The 23,660-nt window shown below is 38.5% G+C and overlaps 1 protein-coding gene across 1 annotated transcript in view; it reads right to left on the bottom strand.

Annotated features, from left to right (window-relative positions):
* The window catches only part of lmbrd1 (LMBR1 domain containing 1), a 76,444-nt gene that overhangs the window by 27,280 nt on the left and 25,504 nt on the right, over positions 1 to 23,660 (bottom strand). Inside the window, exons 6-11 of the mRNA XM_074646359.1 lie at positions 20,834 to 20,922; positions 16,992 to 17,065; positions 7,289 to 7,414; positions 5,756 to 5,908; positions 2,514 to 2,578; positions 2,258 to 2,360 (exon numbers count right to left, since the gene is read on the bottom strand). Coding sequence (XP_074502460.1) covers positions 2,258 to 2,360; positions 2,514 to 2,578; positions 5,756 to 5,908; positions 7,289 to 7,414; positions 16,992 to 17,065; positions 20,834 to 20,922 — 610 coding nt within the window. The remainder of the gene's footprint in view (positions 1 to 2,257; positions 2,361 to 2,513; positions 2,579 to 5,755; positions 5,909 to 7,288; positions 7,415 to 16,991; positions 17,066 to 20,833; positions 20,923 to 23,660) is intronic.

Genomic DNA, 23,660 nt, shown 5'->3' with positions numbered 1-23,660 from the left:
ATATCAAGGTCATACTTCTAAACACTGGCCTTAGACATTTAATCAATGCCACTATCTATGAAGTGATTCTTTAATGGTCTGAGCTGTCAGTCATTTTTTCTGCTGCAGAATACTAAGTTTAACAATAAGTGTCCAAACCGGCGGCAATGACCGGGGGAAGGAGCAATGGTCGCAATATAATACTGTGTCAATCTCAATATGTGTATAATTCCACAAAAACAAAAATGCTTCGAGATTATAGTGGCTCGTTTTTTGGATAAAATGTATTAAAACGCACACAAAGTTTCTGATTATGGTTGCATATTTCCAATTTGAATCTGATTTCAAGATTTATAAATACCCAGACTCGTTAAGCTCCAAGTATATTATCACCTCACGACTGATTAAACAAACAAATAGACAGGATTTGATTATTTAAATGGCACAAAAACAAAACAAGAAAAGTTTCCCCAAGGTTTCTTCAGGTTATGTTTTGGATATCAGACCTTTGAGACTGTTCTATGGAGCAAAACAGTAGCTAAATCAGTGATTCTCAAAGTGGGGTCTGCGGCACTCTGTCAGGGGGTCTGTGAAATAATTCACTATAAATAATAAAATTGTGCCGTATCATTAAAAATAGCATATCTAAAGATGGGGACCATTTGAACTATTAAAAACAGCATATTGTGTCTATTACTCCCACCCACATTAGCTTCATGCCAATAGAAAGTCTGATATGATTGTGACACGCAGCAGTAAGTTGATTATTTTTAAGTTGAAGTTCAGCGTTAGATTGGTAAGTTTATAAATGTCTGGGTTTATTAGGACTATATCTTGTTACTATTCATTTTCTCAAGGTTTTTAAGATGAATTATTTGAAATGTAGGCTAAAACTTTCAAGTTGAGTCCAAATGCAATTTTAATAAAATCACACTCTGTTTAAAAGTATATAAGTTGTATTAAAATTCAGTAACCTTGCAAATTTTCCTGCTGTGGGACTAATAAATAGTTATCTCATCTTATTTCAACATGATTCAAATTGAAATGTGTTTCTGTTTATCACTATGAAACAGGTCTGAAGTGTTTAGGTTGAAAAGTTTTAGAATACAAATAGTTCCAATAACATCTAAGAGTACAAATGGTCCTCGGACAATTTTCTCCCCTGTAAAGGGTCCCTGGCCCCAAACAGTTTCAGAAACCCTGAGCTAAATCATGTAATTAGCTGCGAACAGCAATGTGATGTGTGCTTAATGTAGATCGTGTAAATAGTGTTTTTTTTTATCTTATTTACATTCATATTTGATATCCTGCACTATACTTTACACCTTTTATTTCCTGTGTTTCCAAATGTGGTTCAAAGAAAAATTTATATCATGTAACCTGATTGAATGAATGCACGATGTAAGTGCCTCCTGAGGAGCGAACAGTGGTTTTAGATTTGTTTTACAGCTCAATCATTCAGTAATTCTGCCTAAAAGTATCACTTAGTCTTAAAACCACCATTTGGTTGGGTGTGTGTAGAGAGCCTGGTGGTAATAAGCATTATTATTCATAAAGGCAGTAGGCAGGGCTGTTGTATTAGACTGTATTGTACTGCAGAATTTTCTTTATTTTATCCACCCTTTGTAGTTTTTCAGAGGTTATCAGATTTTTTTTTTTACAATTTACTGAATAATAGCTTTTGCATCATGGTACCGTACTTTACCTTTTAAATGAGCGGTTTCAGAATCAGATCAACAGCTGGTTCATAAAAAAACAGTTGTGACAGCTATTCAATGCATATTTTTGCAAGGCTGTGTCACAAAAGTGTTAATTAATGTCTGTGATCATCATTTATGTGTAGCAACTATCCATTTATCCTACTTAACATCTACTGTGCTCCCACTTATAGCTGTGTTAACTGTGCTTGTCATTTCTCTCATCTCTGCTCACTTGGAAAATTAAATTGCGCAAAATGCAGTTATGAGTCTGATCCATGCGGTCTGTATTTTTGTTATCTTTTGGTTTTTGGTAAAGCATAAGTAGTGTCTATCAGAGAATATTAAAATTAATGGTTAATTGACATTTAAGGCCATATGAATCATTAAATGTATGTAGCTGCTTTTGTAGTTGTGTTATTTCACCTGCAGTATACTGAAGCACATACACTTCAACTTTTAAACTGTTGAAATAATTCTTAATTTAAGTTAATGATGATGGAAACAAGAAAATATGGCTTTAAGCACATCTTAATTTAGGATAATGATCTTTTGGACATGAGAGATGAGCGGATACTCACGGGTTGTAAGGCTAATAGAAGTTCATTCAGAGGATTGGTTAGGTTGGTGCCAAAGATGATGAACCCAGAGCTGATGCCAGCAGAGTGGAGAGCTTTATCCAAACTGAAACACAAAGAAAATTAACTTAAATATGTGTAATACATCTCCAGCATTACACATTAATGAATACATTTATATAGAACAATTATACTCTCAGTTTGTTGTGACATTGCCTGCCTCAAGAATTACGGTCTTACAGCAAATATTATGACTTACTTTGAAATGAACAGGGCAACCGTGAACAGCAGTGCAACCAGGATGAAGAAAATGCCCAGCAATATCTGAAAAATATAAAATAAACACATTACAATACCAAACAGTGATATGGACCAACATCCAAAGGAAGGGATATCTGCACTCATAGTGAACCCCATGACTGAACCCCGATAAAGGAAAAGGTATGTTTACAAAGGCGTCTCCAGGGTCAGCGAATATAACCTTCCATGTCATGTCTTTTGTGAAGGAGAGACCATATGGCTTGGCCCGGCACAGTTTGGCACTGGTGCCTGAGGTGACGGGGGGAAGCAATGGCACGGCCCAGACAGAGCAGGGAGGTTGCAACCAGGGAGGCACGAGGTGGGTGGCAGCCAAAAAGGCAATAAACCCTATCAACTGCTCGCCTTCGGAGCTATAATGTATAATATGATATCTTGTACCAGCCATAGAGATGGAAAACCCAGGCAAACACATATGGTAAAATATATAGTGCAATTAAAATATATTATATTGTAGTGATATGACTATAGCATAATATAAAAACTCAATCATTCAACCAAATTAGCTTTGACCAAACATCCCTACAGTAGATGTAATCAATGATTGTAGCAAAGCATCAATTACAATCACGAAACCGATAATCAACACACTTTTTTGTTGATATCGCCTTGATGTAAACAACAACTTAAAAAGTGAGTCATTAAAATGAACTAATTAAAATGCCCTTATATCCTAATGCAACAAACAAAAGAAGAGATTACCTAACTTTGTTGTGCGAACATAGTTTGGTTATTAAAAAGTCAAATATAAAGCAGGATTTATGAAAAAAAACATTGAAGACATGATTTTCGTTTGTATCTTAAAATCTATATTTTGTGAGGTCCAAGCAATCTTTAACTGCAGATATCCGCATGTTCAATAAGTCATTTTCGCCCACCACCACCACTACCAGAGTTAATATAAAAAGGACAGCATGTGTTTGAGAGACAGTGGTGGAACTGCTCTGGAGAAATCACAATCAACACCAACTCGCTTATCACTCTACACCAGAGCCTGGAAATACAGTAAATAAATCTCCCAACTCATTACTGTTTAAATTTGAGTCTGGGGACTGTCATTAGCAGCAACCCCCTTGGTTAAAGACAAACTGTTACAGACACTGGTTTAAAATGTTTGTGCACGCCTGCAGTGCAGTAAAATACCAGGAAATGAAAAGCAGTGGGGAAAATGAAATGTGAACCAGGAGAATGATGCTGGAACTCGTCCTGTCCTTTACACAGAAAGTGTGATAAAAAACTATTTTGACTCTGCTGTGTGCATGCTATTATGTTCACATAAATGCATTGCACATCCATGTGTACTAAGCACCTTTACTGTGTGTGCATGAGGGTTGGGTAAAATAAAATATGAATAGGAGATTGTGGAGATCATTACAGTGGCCAGTCCCATTACTCTTCTCATACTCGTTCAACAGCTAAAGCAGAAAGTGTGCGAGGAGAAAGATAATATTGTTGTCTGGAAGGTGCAAAGAGGTAAGATTCAAATATATGACACCACAAATATGTCGCCAAAATAAGTAGAATTTACATTTTAGAGACAGTCTGGTTGCTGTGTTTTCAGTGCCAAGGGGTTAACAAATCTGTAGTAAAATAAAATCAGTTTAGGTTTAGGAAAACTTCTTTCCTGATCCACCACCATCACATTTAACCAGAATAATTACAGCCATGATTCAGCCAGATTGGTCAGGACAGCCTCCGGGTTATCTCAAATTCAAATTAAGTATTTTTTAGAAATTAAAAATGCAATACTGTTTATGCCAAACTGTCTACAAAGTAGGGCTGTCAAAATTGGCCAAAAATGACATTTGAATATTTGTTCTGAAAAAAACACACAGGTTCGAACTATTCGAATATCTAGCACACAGCCGATAGATAAGTCCTTTGTTTACATGTCGTAGCGCTTGCTGTTAGGACACGGTGTTGGTCCCTCTGCGGCGGAGTTCTCTGCCATCATTACGGTTGTTGTTGAATTATTCGTCGTTCAGCTGGACCTAATGTTACATTTCATTTTCATTTGCTGTCATGCGCTGCATTCAGTGCACGTGAGGCAGACAGCCGCAGTAGTGCTGCTTTTTTTTTTTTTTTTTTCACAATCGAACATTCATTTTCATATTCGTATATCAGTATCAGTGTATTTTTTTACTATTCAAATATATATATATATTCAAATTTAGAATATTCGTTGACAGCCCAGCTACAAAGATGCTAATGATCACAGCTGTTGCCCCGTGGTAACCGAGTGGTTTGGAATAAGGATACAGTAAGTTGATTGGTGGGAATAGGATGCTTTGAGGTTTAAATCTTTTTTGATGTCTTAAGGTGCACTAACTACTGTAGGAAACTGTGTAAAATGTCAGTTTATAACTCATTAATGTGATGTGTGCAAAATCATTCAATTTGGTATGGTTATTTGGTGCTGGTGCTGGTTATGTATGATGTCGTATAGGGACCAGCACTTTAATAACCTCACTATAATACTCATCAGTGCACCATCTCCAGATGTTTGCCTGGACTTGGCCACCGGAAGGGTTCGTACCATCCTTTTTATGTCTTAAACAACTGTTATAACCCATCTCTTTTCTCCTCTTGTGCAAATTTGAATATGGGAACAGCGATATTAAAATTGCATATACTGTATGAGGTCCAAGTATTGGTTGCCCAACCCCAAAAAAAGTAAAAAATCAAAGAGAAGTTTGTGGTTGCTGAGGTTTATCCCTGGGGAACCATGAGATCCTGTCTGAGAAATGTGAGCCTCCCTGAGAGACTTCAAAGTAAATTAGGTGAATAGACTACCCGTGGGAATCGGGTAAATATGCGGTTGTGTAAAGTAGAACTAAAAGTAAATCTGGAGCAGTCCAGATTAGAAACTTGAGCACAAAGAGGAGGAAGACGCTGAAGCTGGCGAAAATGATACTTAACTAAAAACAGAAACTTCTTAAATTACACAACTATTAATTGAAGAAACTCAAAATTAGTTGTGCTATAGTGTGCAGCAGTTACCTACCTCAGCTCAGAAATAGATTAAAACAACAGTAGCAATTAAAACAAGGCACATAATGCTAAATGTGTAAGATTGCATCGAATATATAGAGACATTGAAAGAATTCGCCTTCACATTCAGTACAGTCCATATCGGACATATAACTTATGTGAATGGGAGCCAATTCCACAATGCAGACTCACCTTGAGAGGTCTGAGAGCACTGCCCACTTTAGTGCAGCAGTTCCTCTCTGCAATTTCCAGGTGTCTGCTCCTGCGCTGCAGGACCTGCAGTTTGCCCTCCAGCTCCTGCAGGTTGTTTCTGTCCCTCGAAGAGAGGGGACGTCCATCTTTACACTGGCGAGAAGACCAAAAAAAACAACTAAATAAATCAATAAATACACATATGCATGTATGTTCACTTCTGACATGGCTTAGTTATAACTGCGTTATCAGGATATTTAAAGCAAACAGCACAAATAACAGAAAAATGTAATTGACCTACCCAGTGATTGCTATGCCAATAGGTAGATATATGCAGCATTACAAAATTGTGGTCTAAAGATTCAGGTATAATAGTAAATTAAAGCAAAATCGTGTGTGTGTTTTCTATGTTGCACTTTAGTTTTCCTTGTTATCTATATATGTGATCTTTAATACAGCCATACCCCTGGTGTATCACTAAATATATAGAGGACGAATGATGAATGAACCGGTCTTTTGTGTTCAACTTCTTAGAAAAATGCTTGATTCAGTCTACCATGCTGCGTTATGATTTGTCTCCGTTTCGCGGTTCTGCACACGTCATTGCAGTTTGTATGAGAAAGTTGGTTTGTCTTCCTTATGCAACCGCCTTTACAATCTTCTTTATAAGGCCATATTGCACAAACTGCCTCCTTATTTATGTTTCTGTGCACTGACTCCAAAAACAGTAAACAGTAGCTGCAACCTTCGGTCATGCAGATAAATTATGTACGTCTTTCCATCGAACCCGCACTGTCTTTGGTGAAAGTGCTTTTAAAGTTTTTTTGCAGCCTCATCTTGGAGCGAGCTACAGAGTCCTTTTAAATGAGATTATTTTATAAGCATGGAAGATTATAAAAAAAGGATTTAGGACTATTTGACCACTGAATGTACATGTCCTGCTAATTCATTGTTTGATGTAATTCGCCGTTTCTTTTAAATTGCTTGATTAAAATTAAATTAAATTTGATTACGTTGTTTGTTTGAACTTTTTTTGCTGTCGGTTAATTGTTCTTCTATGTGAAACTTTTTACGCTCCCAGTGGCCAGGACTCCCTCAAAAAAGAATGGCAATGTGAATTATTCCTGGAAAAATAAAAGGTCAAATGAAAAAAGAAACTTCACGTTGCCACTGGCAACTAATAGCAACTAGTGAGTAACTTGCCCAATACTGCTAATAGATGTCCTTACTTGTGTTTCCATGTTTGTGCTGCCTGCATTCGAAGGGTTGGTTGATAAGAACAATGCTAACCATCCATAATTGCATGCAAAGACAGATGGGCACGGCAGAGAGGTAAGGGGGAGGGACTGATCAGCTGGAGGATATGCATGTGCACATTTCAATGAATGCATTGTGTACAGTGTAAAAGAGTGTTCTAATATTTGTATAATTGTTGTTAATCTGTTAATGATGTAGTTCTTTTCATCTCTAGGTTTTGTCCAATGAAGTTTTTACATGACACGCCAGTGCTTTGTGTCATTTAGTGAGACCAACCTTGGATTTCAGCTTTTCTATCTGATGCTCAACATCATCAATGTCCTCTGTGTTCTCCAGGCGTTCGTACACCACACTCCGTGTGCCTTTTATCAGATTCAAAGGCAGCACAGACATACCGTATGCCTGAAAGACAAGTGAAAAAAAACCAAACACCATTATAATCACACATTATTGTCAGAGTGGGACGGCACATATGGCACGTGCATCCGCCCACACATACACACGCCTGCCTGACGACGAACCCATCACAATGTGGGACGCGACAACAGTCAAATGTGTCAGCAAACACACACGCGGCGTTTTCTCATAGTTCCCGGCCTCTCGGGCTATGTCATTTGTGGTCGAGGGAAAAGATTAAAATGGTGGAATCTATAATTGTGCTGAGGTTTATTGGTGAATTTTCTGCAACCATTTTGTGTGGATATCACTGCCTCATATCACTGTGATGCAATTTACAGCTTAACAGTGCCCCCATGTGACAGCACTATCCTCTATCCAGGATTTGATAACATTTTTATAGGAAGAATTTCAGAGAGAAAAATGTGGGTTAGAGGAGGAGGAGGCATCAAGGAGTCATCAATGTTGAATGACGTGAACTGAAATAAATACACATTAACTTTTCTTTTCCATTAGAGGTACATACAATGTATAAATAAACAATAGACATACATGTACACACATACAGTGACGGCAAAGAGAGACAGAGAGAGAATATGTGCCAAAACTCAAGAGATATCTTCACCTATCAGTGAGCTTCAATCTCCTGGAGGGACGTTTGAACTTTAATTAAAGATGAGGGACATGTCTAATACCAGGCAACAGTCCAATCAATACAAATGAAAATAACAGCAACAGGCCGATGGCTTCTCGCTCTCCCTGTGCCGCCTCGCTTTAACCAACTTGGAGAAGTGCCATTTTATGGGTTCGTAATAAAACAAAGGGGCCTTCTGTGCAAAGACACTTCCAGCCCTGTCAAAAAGACTGTCCTCTTTATTCTATTCTTCAAGTGGGGAAAACGTCAGAGCCTATATTTTTTCTAAAACAACTTTTACTAGTTTCTGAGTGTTAGGTAGCATTAGGAGAGTCGCATGGGATACTAAGTCAGGCTAGACTATTATTAGTCTCTGCTGTGGATCTCTGCTACGGGCGAATGTCGCCTCCTGCAATGAATCATGGAGCTCTTAAGGCCGGAGCATGTCCCGAATATCAAACACACTCATAAAAGGAAAACCTGTCCCAGATCCCAAGAGAAACATTTCCCCTTCTCTCAAATGTGCAACTACATGGGGGAAATACAAAAGAAGAAAAAAACACACACACACACACACACAGGTGTCAATCTGCTGGAGTGTCGAGGTTTAGTTCACACATAATCATGCATGGTCATTAAAGTTATTTTAAAAGCCACTGCGGTCAATAATTAGCAGAACTAGCTTGGAGCAGGGTGGATGGGAGTGTGTGTGACTGATTGTGTGTGTTGGTTGAAGGGGGAGTCACTGGCTGAAGTCATTCAGTGGGAGTCATGTGACTGCAGAAGGGGGGATAGAGGGAGAACTAGGTGGACATGGGTCTCCTACACAAGCCTCCTCTTTGTTGCTCTTTCTACTTGTGATGGTGGAGTCAAAAGGGAGGCGGGAGGAAGGAGGAGGGAGAGGAGGCTCCCCCTTCATTCTCAATAATACCTATTGATAAAGAGGTAATTCCAGTAGAACATAGCTAATCAGAATGACTCAGTCTACAAGGTGGCAGAAATATTCAAGCTAATATATAAAACGTAACACATTCCCGTAAATCCTGCAGGTTTGGCAGCACTGCCACATATGCTGGTTTCCCCTAATGCCATTTGATTAATAGGACAATTTGGCTGAAATGAGAGGGTGATTAGAGGTCATAGGGGTCATGAAATCAGGCTGCCTCCACTCAGAAATTCTGAATAAGGCTATGATTTGTTCCTTTAATCCAGATTAAAAGGTCTATACTCAAGCTGTGCCGACTGACGATCATATCGACTAATTTAAAAATGGAGAGATGACTCAGTTGTTGCCCCTGACAATTTGAATGTGTTTTTTAGGGAGTGGAACAAAATATTCCTTATTCCTAAATATGTGTTTTACATTAAGCTCTAAAATGTAATAATAATAAAAAATAATATAAATATATATATATATACATATAAATATATATATTGTCCATATATGTCCATATATATATAAATATAAATATATATATATATATAAATATAAATACAAATATATATATATATTTTTTTATTATTATTATTATTACATTTTAGAGCTTAATGTAAAACACATATTTAGGAATAAGGAATATTTTTGAGGAAAGGTTCCCCAAACATCAGATGCCACCGCTCTGCTCTGTCTGGTCACTTGTTTTACATGCTAGTTAATCAGTGGTGACAATCTCAGCCATCTCAAAATGACGGTAGCATCGAAAACCATCCTACGCCTCCACGGTCAAGCTCAATTAATCTTTTTGAAATGAAACACGCTGTCCCATGAGCTCTAAATTACAGTCAATTATGGATTCATTTTGTTCTTGGACAAGAACATTGTCTCAAACATGGCAACATGCAGTCAATATTTTGTCCAATCTCTTCTGTCCAAAGTGTTAGGTACTGGATTAAAACAACATGACAGGAGCAGATGCCGAAATTGAGTGTTTGGGGATGTTGAGCGGGTGTATGACTGCTTGTTAAAAGCCTGTTTCTAGACATATAGCACACTGTTCTCGTAGTCCCATGCTGAAGAGGAGGACCTCTTCCACAACAGGCAACCATGACTGTCGAAGTCCATCCACACAGAGATAATCTGGATCAAGAGTTGATTGGCATAACGTCCTAATGTTTTATCTACTTTGTTCTGTCTTCAGCCGTCAGCTGTTGAAAATTAGCAATAGCTATAAACTCTCTCTAAACGCAGCACATCCGTCTCTTGCCCTGTATTGGAAATATGTTAAATTGCATCGTCCCAACCAAATAAAAATAAAATCAAATATGTTGGGCTGGGTTTTATAATATTGGTTTTCTGCTCATTTTTGTTTGCTTTTAATGCGTCTTATGTTCATTCTACCTCTGCATGGCAGTCGTCGACCATTTAGTTATGTCAAAAAAAAATTGAAAAAGGGAAAATGTCCAGATGGCGTACATCGTTTATGCTTGCGCGAGGCACCGTGGCACGGACCTCCACAGATGGCGCGCGCACAATGAGCATGCACAAAGGCGTTTATGCTCAACGCGTTGTTCTTTTTGCAGTATTCTCCGAAATGCCAGAGGGCATACAAACTAAATATTCTGTGAAGAAGCAAGAAGTGTGACCAGCAAAACGCCATAAACCAAACTCCTCAATGCCAAGGAGGACTTGTAATTAACTGTAAACACATATCACATGTCACATTCATTGACATCATTTATCACCTTTATACAATCCCTGTAAAGAAAGGAGTCACGTATGAAATGTATTATATTGAAATGAAGGTTGAAAGGTTTAATATCCTCTAAATAATTTGATTCGGCTGGCGAAATAGAGATCTCCTGCTTTTAAAGAATTTCAAAATGAACTGTCCATCTTGTTATTTCATTATTTTACTTCTTAATATGAAGTTATTTGCTTTTATCTTTTTGTGGCAGACATGTCTGAAAAGCCCCCTATTGCGCAGCGGGGGCCTAGTTACAAAAATTCAGAGGTGCACGTCCAAGCGCTGCGGAGCTTTTGCGCTTCATGATGCGTTTTTTTTTTTATTCGTCCAAAGGCTGCTGGATTTCTCAGACTTTCATTTGCTGTTATAAAGTTTCAAGATGATAGCTAATAGTGTAGTCAATTTAGTAATACAAATTGAAATGAATACTCTGATTTGACAGTGGCCATTGAGGAGGGCAGCACAAACTCTGAGCCAGTTCATCACTTGCCCTATGTTGACCCCGATTACTATTCATGCTTAAAATGATTTTCATATGGGCCCAGTGGAGGTCTAAATAGTGCATTATGATATGTATTTTTTGCCTGAGGTTGTGTATGAAAGAAACATTTAAAATTCTTTTGAATGGACAGAAATTTTACCCCCATTTTCTACAAAATGAAATCCAACTAGCAGCCCAGGTATGAAAAGGCCCGCCATGGTTGACAGGCTTCACGCCTCCAACCTTTCGAGTTCTCTTCTGGGTTTCTAAAGACATTGCACCGAGTCTGACCTATCCTCCCCGCTTCTTTAATTACAGTAATTGCAGTAAGGCTTTCAGCGAGGTTAAAGGGCCTTTGCAATCAGTGGTGTCTTAATCACAAAGTTATTCCACATGCTAATGTTTGATTAAAAACAAAGAAACACTTCAAAAAATAATGCATAAGGGTGCAGCTGTGTTTATGAAACTTTAATGAACTGAAATTTGACCACATTTCTGGAGCATCGATGTCCTGCTCAAGTATGTTTTTGGCAAGGATCCCGGTCTGAGTTCTTTAATATTGGTTATTTGCCGTACACACACCGGCTGCAGAGAGCACTTTAACCTGACAACAGACTAATTTTGGCTTGTTATCAAGTAACTCACAGAGTTAACATGAATTAACGACAGCTAATATGCGACTAGCCTGCATGAATGTTTTGTACACCACTATTGATCGTTAACAAGTTTAGCAAATCCATGTGTTTTGCCAACTTCACTCTGAATTCACTCAGAGTCACTCACCGGTGCACCAAAATAATTGTTCACCTTCACACACACACTCTCTAATCACCACTCACACATGCAGTGAAATGCTCACAGTGGGGAGCCAGCTGTGTTTAAGGAGAGCTGTGCTGCAACACTAGCAGACTGAGGTGGACAAAACAACAATGGAGTACAGTAAAGAAAGGATTTTCATCAGGTCTATTTCAGCCAATGTTATGTTATATTATGACTGGATCAGCCCTGATACAGATCCTGAAAAAAATCAGCTCAGGACGTCTCTACTATGGACGTCTCTACAGGTACAGATATACTGTAGTTATGGTATACTAGGTATGCCTACCACACTAGCTGCTGCTATATTGGGTATCACATCTGGGTTTTTTAGCTTGCTGAATAGGTATATATTAAAAGAAAGAAGACTTACTGTCCTGATAATGTTCATTTGATACAGTTCTTCCCTTTTAGTTGATAGGATTTTGATTTTTTTATAGTGTTATAAAAACTACAGACTAAACAACTCTGCAGTGAATTGTACAGTACATGCCATGTTTTATTCAAAATCCTTCAAACTTCAGTTAAAAAGAGGGGAATAAATCATTTTTAAATATAAAATATAGAAATCAAACAAGCATCAAAGGATCGGAGAATCCTGAAGTAAGTAGTGGCACCCCTCTGATTCACTCAGAGACCCCGTCTTCCCAGGTCAATCTGTGATTAGATCAACAGACATCAATCTTCCCAACTTTAGTTCAGCATCAGCATCTTATGGCTGGCAATTTAAGAGCAAGAGAAAGCCAGGTCCACGGGAGACAGAGCCATGAGAGTCATAAGTCAATATGCTGGCCTAGCTTTTAAATGAAGTCAAAGGACTTCACATGATGCATGAGCTTCGAGAGCGGCCCGATCGCTCTCATGTCATCACTGCTGGGCACAATCAAACAGAGTGGGAGATAATATAGGAGGAATATGCATGTGCAAACAGTCCAGGTAATGAGAAAGAAATTTACCATAATTATAGATTTGCATTAATAAAATCCACGCCATTAAAAAGTGACTGCTTGAGTATAAAGTGACGATGGCTTTTATCTCAAATCCAATGCAAAGCTAGTTCGCTATTTGAAATTAACCTGTTGAGTTTTCTTAAAGGTACAATCGCTCAATTCAACTAAAGGTTAGCCCGACCCAAACGAAAATCAAGACACAGGATTGGACCTACTGTCATTATCAAATTGATTGACAGGTGTTATAAAACAAACTATAATAGCATACAACAACTGAAACACTTAAAGGAGAAGTGTGTACGATATGGCGGTATCTAGCGGAGAGTTTGCAGATTGCAACCAACTGAAGCCTCTCCCGTGTGCCAAACATGTAGCAGAACTACGGTTGCTGGCGTGAAAATGCAAATGTCCCTCTCTAGAGCCAGTTGTTGTAAGAGTAGCGTAGGTCATTTGGAGCAGAATTAGTGCGTACAGTGTATATGTATGAGGGAAATGAGTGATGAAGCAAGAGAGAGAGAGAGAGAGAGCGGAGGCGACGGGAGCGAGTAACGTTATCGACTCTGGCACAAGCAGGAAAAGTTAACAGTGTTTGGTTTGTCCGTTCTGGGCTACTGTAGGACCATGGTGGTGCAACAAGGAGGCCGGTTCCGTGAGATGTAGATAAAAACGGCTCATTCTAAGGTAACGAAAATACAATGATTCTTACGTTCAGGTGATTATACACTAAAGAAAACATACTTATTTATATTATATTCCATTTCTGCCAATAGATCCGCCGAAATGCTACAAGCTGGTCCTCTAAACACAGAGTAAATAGGTCTATATTTCTAATCATGATCAGATGATATATACAAAAAAATAAACATTTCTATGTACTTTAATTGCCCTTCATCCGTTATTTACATTATTTCTTGATTAACTGTGCAGAGATGAAAATACAGAGATTTAAACAGTTGACATTAGAGTTAATTACTACGTGTAGCATGACGAGTATATCTAATATACAGTGGAAAAATAGCTCAATTTTATTTATCTGGTCTTAAAGTATGTTTGGGCTGTATTTGATATTCTATCGTTACAGGACTGTCACTGTACCAGAACACCTTAACTAAATTTATCATTATTGGTGAATTTACAGACTATTGCATGTTTTACCAATAGAAACATTTAGCATTCAAACTGTTAAAATCATTGGTATAACTTTAGCAGAGAGTTGGACAGACAGACACCAAACCTTAAGAATAGTGTCAAATAGTGCCCATTTGCTTATACAGGATGCTTCTGTTTAAATTTGTGTTTATATAAGAGACGGTAAAAGGGCCATAAAAAGGCAAAAAAAAAAGCAGTAAAAGCTATAACTTGCTTCACTTTGTATTAATTTTAAGTGCACTAGGCTTCAGTGTTATATACTGTTTACATCCCAGACCTGTTTGCATTAAGGGTTAGATGGCTAGTTCTGCACAAAGAGAAGTGATAAATTAACAGGAGTCATGGACAACATTTCCGCTGCTTATGGAACCTGTCACTTGGATTCCATTAAGTTAATCAGGCTTAACAGTAACACATAGTAAAGAATGATAAATCACACAGCTCTTTGCAAATGTGGGTAGGTCGCCACCGAGAAGAGTTCGGCCGTGCGAAGACAGAGGAGAGAGCAAATAAAGTAGATGAAAGGATGAAAATGAGTGTGAGAATAAAAGAGGGACGGGCAGCTGCTGGTGTCGCCTAAAGGCCTGATTTCTTTGATCGACTTCATCAAAAACAAAGACACACTGGGAGTTTTCCACAGGGCATCCACAGCGCCAATATCAACATGGGGTCAGTCCAAATCTGAGCACACTTCCATCCTCAAAATGCATTGAGTAATTATCCACTCTTTAGATGACTGTGAGAAAGCAAAGTGAGAGAACAGTGGATACAATCCCAGCTAGCGAGCATAAACGTCCTAAAGCGAGATTGGTTCTGCAACTTACTTGACTATGTTGTGTTTTATTCATTAAGAGCTCCACATTCAATTGTTGTGTGATTTGTCAAATAGGACTCTTTGAGCTCCACAGAAACTGGATAGATTGGGGTTGGCTGTCACTTTTACTCTCACTCGCTGGGTTCATACCCGAGTACTTTTCTCCAGTAGGCATTATTCCGTGTTACTGACACCAGTGCCACCACCTCCAGGGAATATTCACAGTCTAGTTACCAAGATAAGGGCTATGAAAAATGGACAGCATTAACAAGTGTTACAGCAGAGTCGATTTTTCTGATCCAGGGGAAAAATGAAAAACTGCAGAACGCTGAGGGAATCAAAATACAGGCATATATTAATGGACACCGAGGTAGATCTATACATGTATATAAATAGACAATTGATAAGAGGTTGATAAGCCGGTGAAGGGTGCACATACATCATGCAAAAAAAGTCTCGGGGGCTCAGGTGAAAGACAGCGGTCTGAGTAATTTGAGCAATTGAATGCCAGAGCTCTAAAATCACAAGGCATTACTAATACTGAAAGGCCACTCCATCACCAGGTACATCTCAACCAAGAAGATGGGAAACCATTTGTACAAAAAATAAACTTTTAAGGTCTTATTGCTAACATTTTTATGTAGACAAAAATTGTCTTAAACATAATTAGGGCTGTCAATCGATTAAAATATTAAATCGCGATTAAACGCATGATTGTCCATAGTTTATCGTGATTAATCGCAAATTAGTCACACAATTTTTATCTGCTTAAAATGTACCTTAAAAGGGAGATTTGTCTAGTATTTAATACTCTTATCAACATGGGAGTGGGCAAATATGCAAATGTATCTATATATTTATTACTAGAAATCAATTAACAACACAAAACAATGACAAATATTGTCCAGAAACCCTCTCAGGTACGGCTTTTAGCATAAAAAATATGATCAAATCATAACATGGCAAACTGAAGCCCAACAGGCAACAACAGCTGTCAGTGTGTCAGTGTGCTGACTTGACTATGACTTGCCCAAAACTGCATGTGATTATCATAAAGTGGGCATGTCTGTAAAGGGGAGACTCGTGGGTACCCATAGAACCCATTTTCATTCACATATCTTGAGATCATAGGTCAAGAGACCCCTTTGAAAATCGCCATGACAGTTTTTCCTTGCCAAAATTTTGCGCATGTTTGGAGCGTTATTTAGCCTCTTTTGCGACAAACTAGTATGACATGGTTGGTACCAATGGATTCATTCGATTTATTAGTTTAATATGATACCAGTACCTTCGCTCTAGTTTTAACATTCAGCCTGCTACAACCTCTGAAAGATTGATTGCTTTAATGCGTTAAAGAAATTAGTGGCGTTAAAACAAATTTGCGTTAAAGCATTATTATGGCATTAACTTTCACAGCCCTAAAATAAAACATCCACAGAGCCTTTAGAAAGGTGCCGTATAAAAGTATGGCTTTTCCTGAAATTATTATGACTGTGAATTAATCATTTAAAAAATGTTGGCGGGTCCAAAATTAATGTTTTGTTTCTCTCTGTGGAAGATATCTGATGTTTGGTTCCCACTTCTAACAAGGCTTGTGAGCCAATAGTAAAACAACGTTAGTATCACGTGGTATCTGTGGGTCGTCAGTTAGTGTGGAAAAAAACAGATAAAGCGCTGAGATTGACGGTAAGTGCCTGGCAACAACTTGTTGTGAAGTAAATGCAATGGTGCAGGGGATGGAGAATGCGATATCTAGTGGCTGAATGTTATCAATAGGCTCATTTTACAAAAACATGCATCATCAGCCATGACACATCCAGTGAAAAATCATGTCAGGTGAATCTGACAAAAGGAACATTATTCTATTTAGTCTTTCTTCATTCTGCAAAACATTTTTAACATCAGATGTCTCAATAAGCAGAGGTCCTATTAAGCTACAGGACTGGCAAGATTTGGACATGATCCCATTGGATGATTCTCCTTAATCACCGTGCAGATATAGCTCCACTGAACACATGAAACAACATCAACCACTCGTCTCAAGTCCAAACTCACCGTGTAAGTGATCACTGCCAACATGCCAATCAAGGTCAAGGAGCTGATGGAGAAAGACAGAGCAGGTAGACCATCTGCAGGTGAAAAGACAGGAAAGCCATTAGAGATCTGACCCTGAACTCTGAGAGAAACATCAATGGACTCTTTACCACAACTATACAGACTTTTTTATGAGCACTTTGACAGTATTTCAGTCAGCTGTTTGTTTGCAGTCATTGACAGCTGATTTTTTTCTAGCATTCAAACCCTATTGCAGCAACTGCATCTATATTTCTTGTCATTGCCGCACTCCTGTAGAAAATCCAATGGAAAAAAAAAAATCAGAAACTGTTTGACGTGATCTAGTTTGCTCTGAATCTCCCCACTGTGCACTGCATAAAACTCAAAAGGAACAAGGAGTGCTGTGTTTCTTGGTGAGACACACATTGCTGTAATGCACAGAAGCAAACCTGCTGTTACCAAACTGAAGCTGGTACAAAGACAGACACTAGCAAGCTAATGTTAGCTACTGTTACTACAATATTTTCACCGTCAGACAGCCCTTTCCGACAGGAAGCTGAACTGAAAGTGAAACCTATCTATGCTCTCTTCACTGACTTCGTTGACAAAAACAGTATGATAAATTTCACTTTTTAGTTCAGTTCCCCATCGAAAAATATTCTAAATATAGTGTACACTTAAATTGATATTGATTTTTTTAGGGTGCTTTCACATCAGGGACCCGGGCCTGGATCCTGATACACTTGAACAAAAAGTCCAGTTTGTTTGATTAGTGTGAACGCTCCGTACCATACTCAGGCATGGTTCATCAATCCATACTGGAGTCAAGTTGAAAAGGTGGTCTGGAGTACAGTTCATGTGTACTTGGGTACGGTTCGCATCAGGTGTGAAAGCCAACCGTACCGAAACACGGAAGTGGACTACTATTTAACGCAAGTAACATTGGCAGTCAGCGAGTAGTTTTGAAAGAGTCTCCTCCGAAATCGGTATATGCGTGCAGCATGTGCCATAAAGCAGGAAGGCAGGCGAGAGGGTCCTTAAAATATAGACAGTAGTAGGCGATGTTTGTTATTTTATTTAGCTAATCTAATGGTCTGCCTCCGAAGAATGAGAGCCGCTCAGTGGGAAGAGAGAGAGATGAGAGAGGCTAAAATACATTTTGCTGCTGGCCCCGTCCACAGCCCCTATGCTTTGCTCCGGTGTCTGTACTCCTGTCTGCTTCTCCAAACTGGGGGCGTGCCGACCGCCGTCTACTGTTGGTAATACACTGACTATGGATGACTAAGTGCCTCATATAACCCCACTTCAAAACACCCAAACTATCCCTTTAATCAACCGCACGGCTGATGCCAAGAACACAGCCCATCTGGAACTGAAAGGATGCATGTCTCTCTGCTAATTTGAAAATTCAGGGAATTCATTTCCTTGATGGCAATTGGGAAGAATGTTATTCACAAGGACAAGGACGAGGCATCATGCTGGTACTCTGGTGCTCTTGGATTTAATGAATGCACTGTAGCAAAATCTTCCCCTGGAGACGCATCTGGTCACCATATTTTGTCATCGTCGCAATTTCATACATTGATCACGATAGTTTCTTTAAAACAGCTGGATCTTTCAATGCATGTAGGTTGAGTTGATGTGTGTCACCTTTGATTGAGGCAGAGAGGGGACCACCCATCAGGCAAGGGCAACAGTAGGTGTCACACCAGCTGTCAGAGCTGGAGTTAGAAGACAGGGATTGATGGAGAGACTGATTGCCTCCATCCCCTGTCAAGATCCCACCTGTTATAGGGTCCCACGTAAAAAGCGACACAGTTGTCCCTTTACAAATATCCCGCATGCTCTCAGCAGCAGCTCCACAGTGCCCTGCCCACCTGTCAGCGCGGCCATAGGTGGCTCTCTGCTTGCCTTTCTCCTTGACGGTGGCATTTGATTGGGAATATTAAGTCAGTATTCAGGGCGTGTATAATTTGTGTTGTTTATAACATTTATCACTTTCTTTTAGAGGCATTTCACAAGCAGCAGGACAAAGAGGTGGAAAATGGAGATAAATTATATGCCTGCTCCCTATTGTATTGTATGCAAAAAGAAAACTTTGAAGTCTGACAGCTGGGCTGAACATTAACATTTGAATACATGTTTGCTATTCCCAAGTGTTTCATTGCGATTTCGCTGCCATTGTTTAGTGGTGAGCTTGGCAAAATAGACAATGGCTCCATGTTCTGCATGGAGAACATTCTGTTCATGAACTCCACACAAAGCAAAGGATAGATGTTTGCTGCCACTCTCCTTGGTTTCTTGAGCAGATTTTCCGGGGATTAAACAGAGGGAATATTGTCTATTATCGCTGGTGCTTCCACATCTGTACGGCTCCGATTCCAACAGCGAGGGAATGAGGTAGCTCTTATCTCGCCCTGCATATAGCCCCTCAGGCTTGTGTGCATGCATGAGACTCGTACAGAGAGGTGTTTTATTAAGGAGCTCCTTTAGTCTGAACCCTCTACTTCTGTGGGATGACAGAATCATCACAAGTGAGTAGGATGCAGCTTTATGTTCAAGGGATGGGATGTAGGATTACTGTATGACTGCAACAATGACCACGTACTGCTAAACAACAGCATGCGGAGGCCTACAGCAAAGTTGAGAAAGTTATCAGACACCACCATAGTTTTTTTTTTCTTTGTGTGGGCAAAGCTGAAAAAGTCATATGATTCTCGTAATGGGGTTAGATATTAGTTTGTGTTTAAGAAGATACTTTGGCTATTGTAGCTTTGACCCCACAGTTGAGGGACAACTTGAGGGACTGTTTTTTTTTGCAAATGTATTAATCCCTGATGATCCGCGCCAAGTTTCTCACCAAAAACTAAATTTTACAAGATTACATTTGAACACATCATAACGTTATAATTTACCTTTGCCCAGTACTCATTTTCACTGAGCAGAGCTTGACTGCACCATAACGTAACTCAATGCAACCTCCGTACGTAAGCTGTTAGCTCCATTATTTAGCCAAGCAGGACTGTGCTGCCCACTGGCTGCTAACAGCCAAGGTTACTTGCTCTCCTCTCGCCAAATTCAGCACGGATTTGTTGTTTGCAATGTAGCATTATCAGGGACATTTTCTATTGTCCTTGGGATGACAGGACGCGGTTAGTCTGGAGCCATGATTCACGGTGCCTTTAGTACAGTAGAAAAAAGAGCATGTCACGTTTTCAGAATTTTGGCATCGACTTGGTACCGAATTATCGTTTCTTCTGACATCCCCAGTCCAGTGAACATCATAATGGCTTAGAGATGGGAAAAACATTTAGAAACACACGGTATGTGTTGGTCGCTGGTCAGGAGTAATGCAAGTTATACTGTATGTGATTTGTTATACTGTACATGCGCTACAACAAACAGTTTTATCTTTTAACATGTATTCTTTTTCTCTTATTTTATCATTTCTTAATTCATCTATTCATTCATTGTTTATTTATAATATCTCCAAAGCCCCGGGAGTAAGGGTCAGATATAAGAACTGTCTTACCACTTCTATAAAACAACAGTTCTCATACAGGAAAACACAGAATAACTCCAGGCTAATATTGCATTACAGTCTTTCTCTTGTGTAAGTTGTGAGAGAAATACACAAGTAGAAATGAATGCTATGGTTTAGATTTGCTCATAGTATCAGGGTCAGTACGAGTTTATTTGCTCTTTTCTCACTAATAAGGAGGATAGGCTGTGTTTTTTCAAAAAAAGGTAGATAAAGAAATAAAGGAAATTGAATCTGATGTCATGGCAACAACATCTATAAAAGTAAGACCCCGGAATTTTCTAAAAAAGGCTATACTTACGACTACTCCCAAGTTCTTCAAAAAGGTATTGTACTTTCTCCCATTGGGTTGAATTCTGACCAGGTGGGGGATCAAGTGGAACGAAGGCTCTGAAAGCAAAGAAAAAATAATTGAGCAGAAGTAAGGTAAAATGCATGAGGTTAATCATAAGCTTAATCTTTGTACTGGCAGTGATGGTTTCAGCAACTGGTGTTTTTTCTCTACGAGCCAAACACAGATTTCAAACATAAAGGAAGATAAAGAAAAAAAAAATCCCTGTCGATGTTTTTTTTTTTTTTAATCATTCCTCAACAGATGGAGATATACCAGTGTCATTGCTGTTTTCCGAGAGAGCCAGAGAAATACACCCAGAAAGATAAACCGCAGCTAGTTCTGCTGGAAAACAGTGACAATATACAGCTTATTTTAATACCGCACATAGAAATTTACTTCTAGTCTAACATCTCTATCCCACTACACAGACAGACCTTTTATGTCCAATACAGCGTAATGCTCAGACAGAAATGGGGAAAGAAGCTTTCACAGTATGTTCTCTACTCCAGCAACGACACGTCTGAGCTCCATGGTAAATGTCTTTTTTCCTTACTTATCTGCATGCAGTAAAATTGGACCTGTGCTTCTCTCTAAACTGTTTTCTTTTTCTAATTTTAGAATTCTCTATGCAAAATAAATCATAAATGTAAATGGGACTAAATAAATAAACCTAATCTCTCTCTGATATCTCAAATAAATAATCATTGGTGTTGATTGCGATGATACATCCCCTGTTAATAAAATGTGTTTACAGCAAACATAGGGCTTACAAATCATATAAAAAGGATCTTGCAAACCGTTTTATTGACCTTTTGCTTATCCACCTACTGCACCCTTGGAAACTGGATTAATTGTTCTTCTTAACACAATGGACAGTCTTCTAAACTTTGCATCCCCTCCTATCCTTTTCAATTTATTTTGGAGAGGAACAAAAAACATATGCCGCAAAAAGAAAGAAAGAAAGATCTAAAGTTTTATAGCCTTCCACATTTAGTACGATTAACCTTGACAGTCAGGTCAGCACTTCTTTGCACAAACATTTTTTGTTTATTGTACCAAGTACCCTCACATCCTGTTAGCTCCTAAATACATTAATCTATAATCCTAATTTAGCCATTTAGACCCATCACTCACACAGACAGACCTACAGAATTTTCAAGGTTTCCTTTTAATCTTGTTTTTTTTATAAATTGTATCTGAACAGCTCCTCGATGTTATGGGGAAAATAATTAAAATCATATTTTGTCAACACTTGAGAACTTCTTAGGGCTATCGGTATATATATTTATGAAAGCTAAAGTTGGGAAATGGTCAACAGTATTGATGCTCAATTTCAGAGCAGACTATGATTCCATTAATCATGAGACAGTTTTCCATTGATCATTAATCCTTCTTGACAGACAGCAGAGAAATATGGTGCTCTATGAATCTACAAGGCTTCTTTTAGGAAGTTTAAAAAACTGGCAGTTGAAAAAGAAAAAGTAAAATAAATAAATAAAAAGAAACCTTCACCGGGGGAGGTGAAAGACATTAGATCAGTATCCAAAAAACGTCCCTTTGCCTCGTATGCTAAAAAACAAAATTTCAGGTCTCAATAGGCCTCATGTGCTCCACTATCCTGTGGATACCTTCAGGGCTCCACACTTAATCTGTTTCATATAAATGTGCTTCCTTTCGGTCATGTTGTGTGTCATTTTTCATTTTAGGAAAAAAACATCTCGTCAAAGTGACCTTAACCCTTACACAACTCTTCACAGCTGTGTCTGCAGTAAAGATGTAACTTTCTCAAACTCTAAAAAGGATATTTTCTTTAGAATGAGAAACACAGAAACATTTTAAGTTTTTCATTCTTATGCGTATTCATCTTCAATAGTGTTTTCAAGTTCTGTTAGTCATTTTCAACACAATGGGCCTCATGCAGGAAACGATATACAAACAAATCTTCTCTTATTTATGTTCGTATCATTTGTTTTTATTTTGTTAGTGCCCATTGATTTCTGCGATTCACCAGTGTTTTCTTATCTTTGCTCTTCTCTTAGGTAAGAGAACATTTTACGAGGTTGAAGCACTCTCGCCAAGATAAGAAAAAAACATCTTGTTTTCACAGCCCGCAAATTCTTCGTTGAACGCAAGCAAACATGTTTTAAATTTGAGGAACATGAAAAAAAGCATAAATATCATATAATCGAATAGAGATTATTATATGTTAGTGAGTAATTATAATGAGTAATGTTAATGAGTAATTAGAATGATCGGATTATTCAATTTGTGGCCTAAATAAATGCTATTGGTCCATTAATCCTAATTAAGACTATAAAAACCCTTGGATGATATTGCGTGCGTTCATCTTCTGAATGGCTTACATACTGCTGTTAGATGCTTTTTCTAATTTCCTGTAAACATCAGTACTGACTCTCTGGAAAATCACATGTTTACTTTGTTTAAGTTTATTTGACAGCACCAGTAATAGAAGTAATGTAGGTTTACTGTATATCTGTTTCAATGCATATGTCGCCCACCCCCTACCCATCTATCTATCTTATCTTATCTTACCTTATCTGATCTTATCTAAGTTCTTCTAACAGCATTTTTATCTCTCCAAGTCTTGGGCATATGCTGGAGTATTTGCACACGGCACAACACCTGCCCTATAGTGTTTTGGAGGCGTTACCTATGCTAATAATCAGCACACCTGCGTAAGAGCACATTTGGATGGTTAAGAACTAAGACTGTCAACGTTAATGCAAATTTGTTTTAATGCATTAAAGGCACGTGCAATTTTTAGGTTAAATCA

Source organism: Sebastes fasciatus, chromosome 9, assembly GCF_043250625.1.
Source record: "Sebastes fasciatus isolate fSebFas1 chromosome 9, fSebFas1.pri, whole genome shotgun sequence".
Classification (NCBI taxonomy): Eukaryota; Metazoa; Chordata; class Actinopteri; order Perciformes; family Sebastidae; genus Sebastes; species Sebastes fasciatus.
This window is presented reverse-complemented; position numbering and strand designations above follow the sequence as displayed.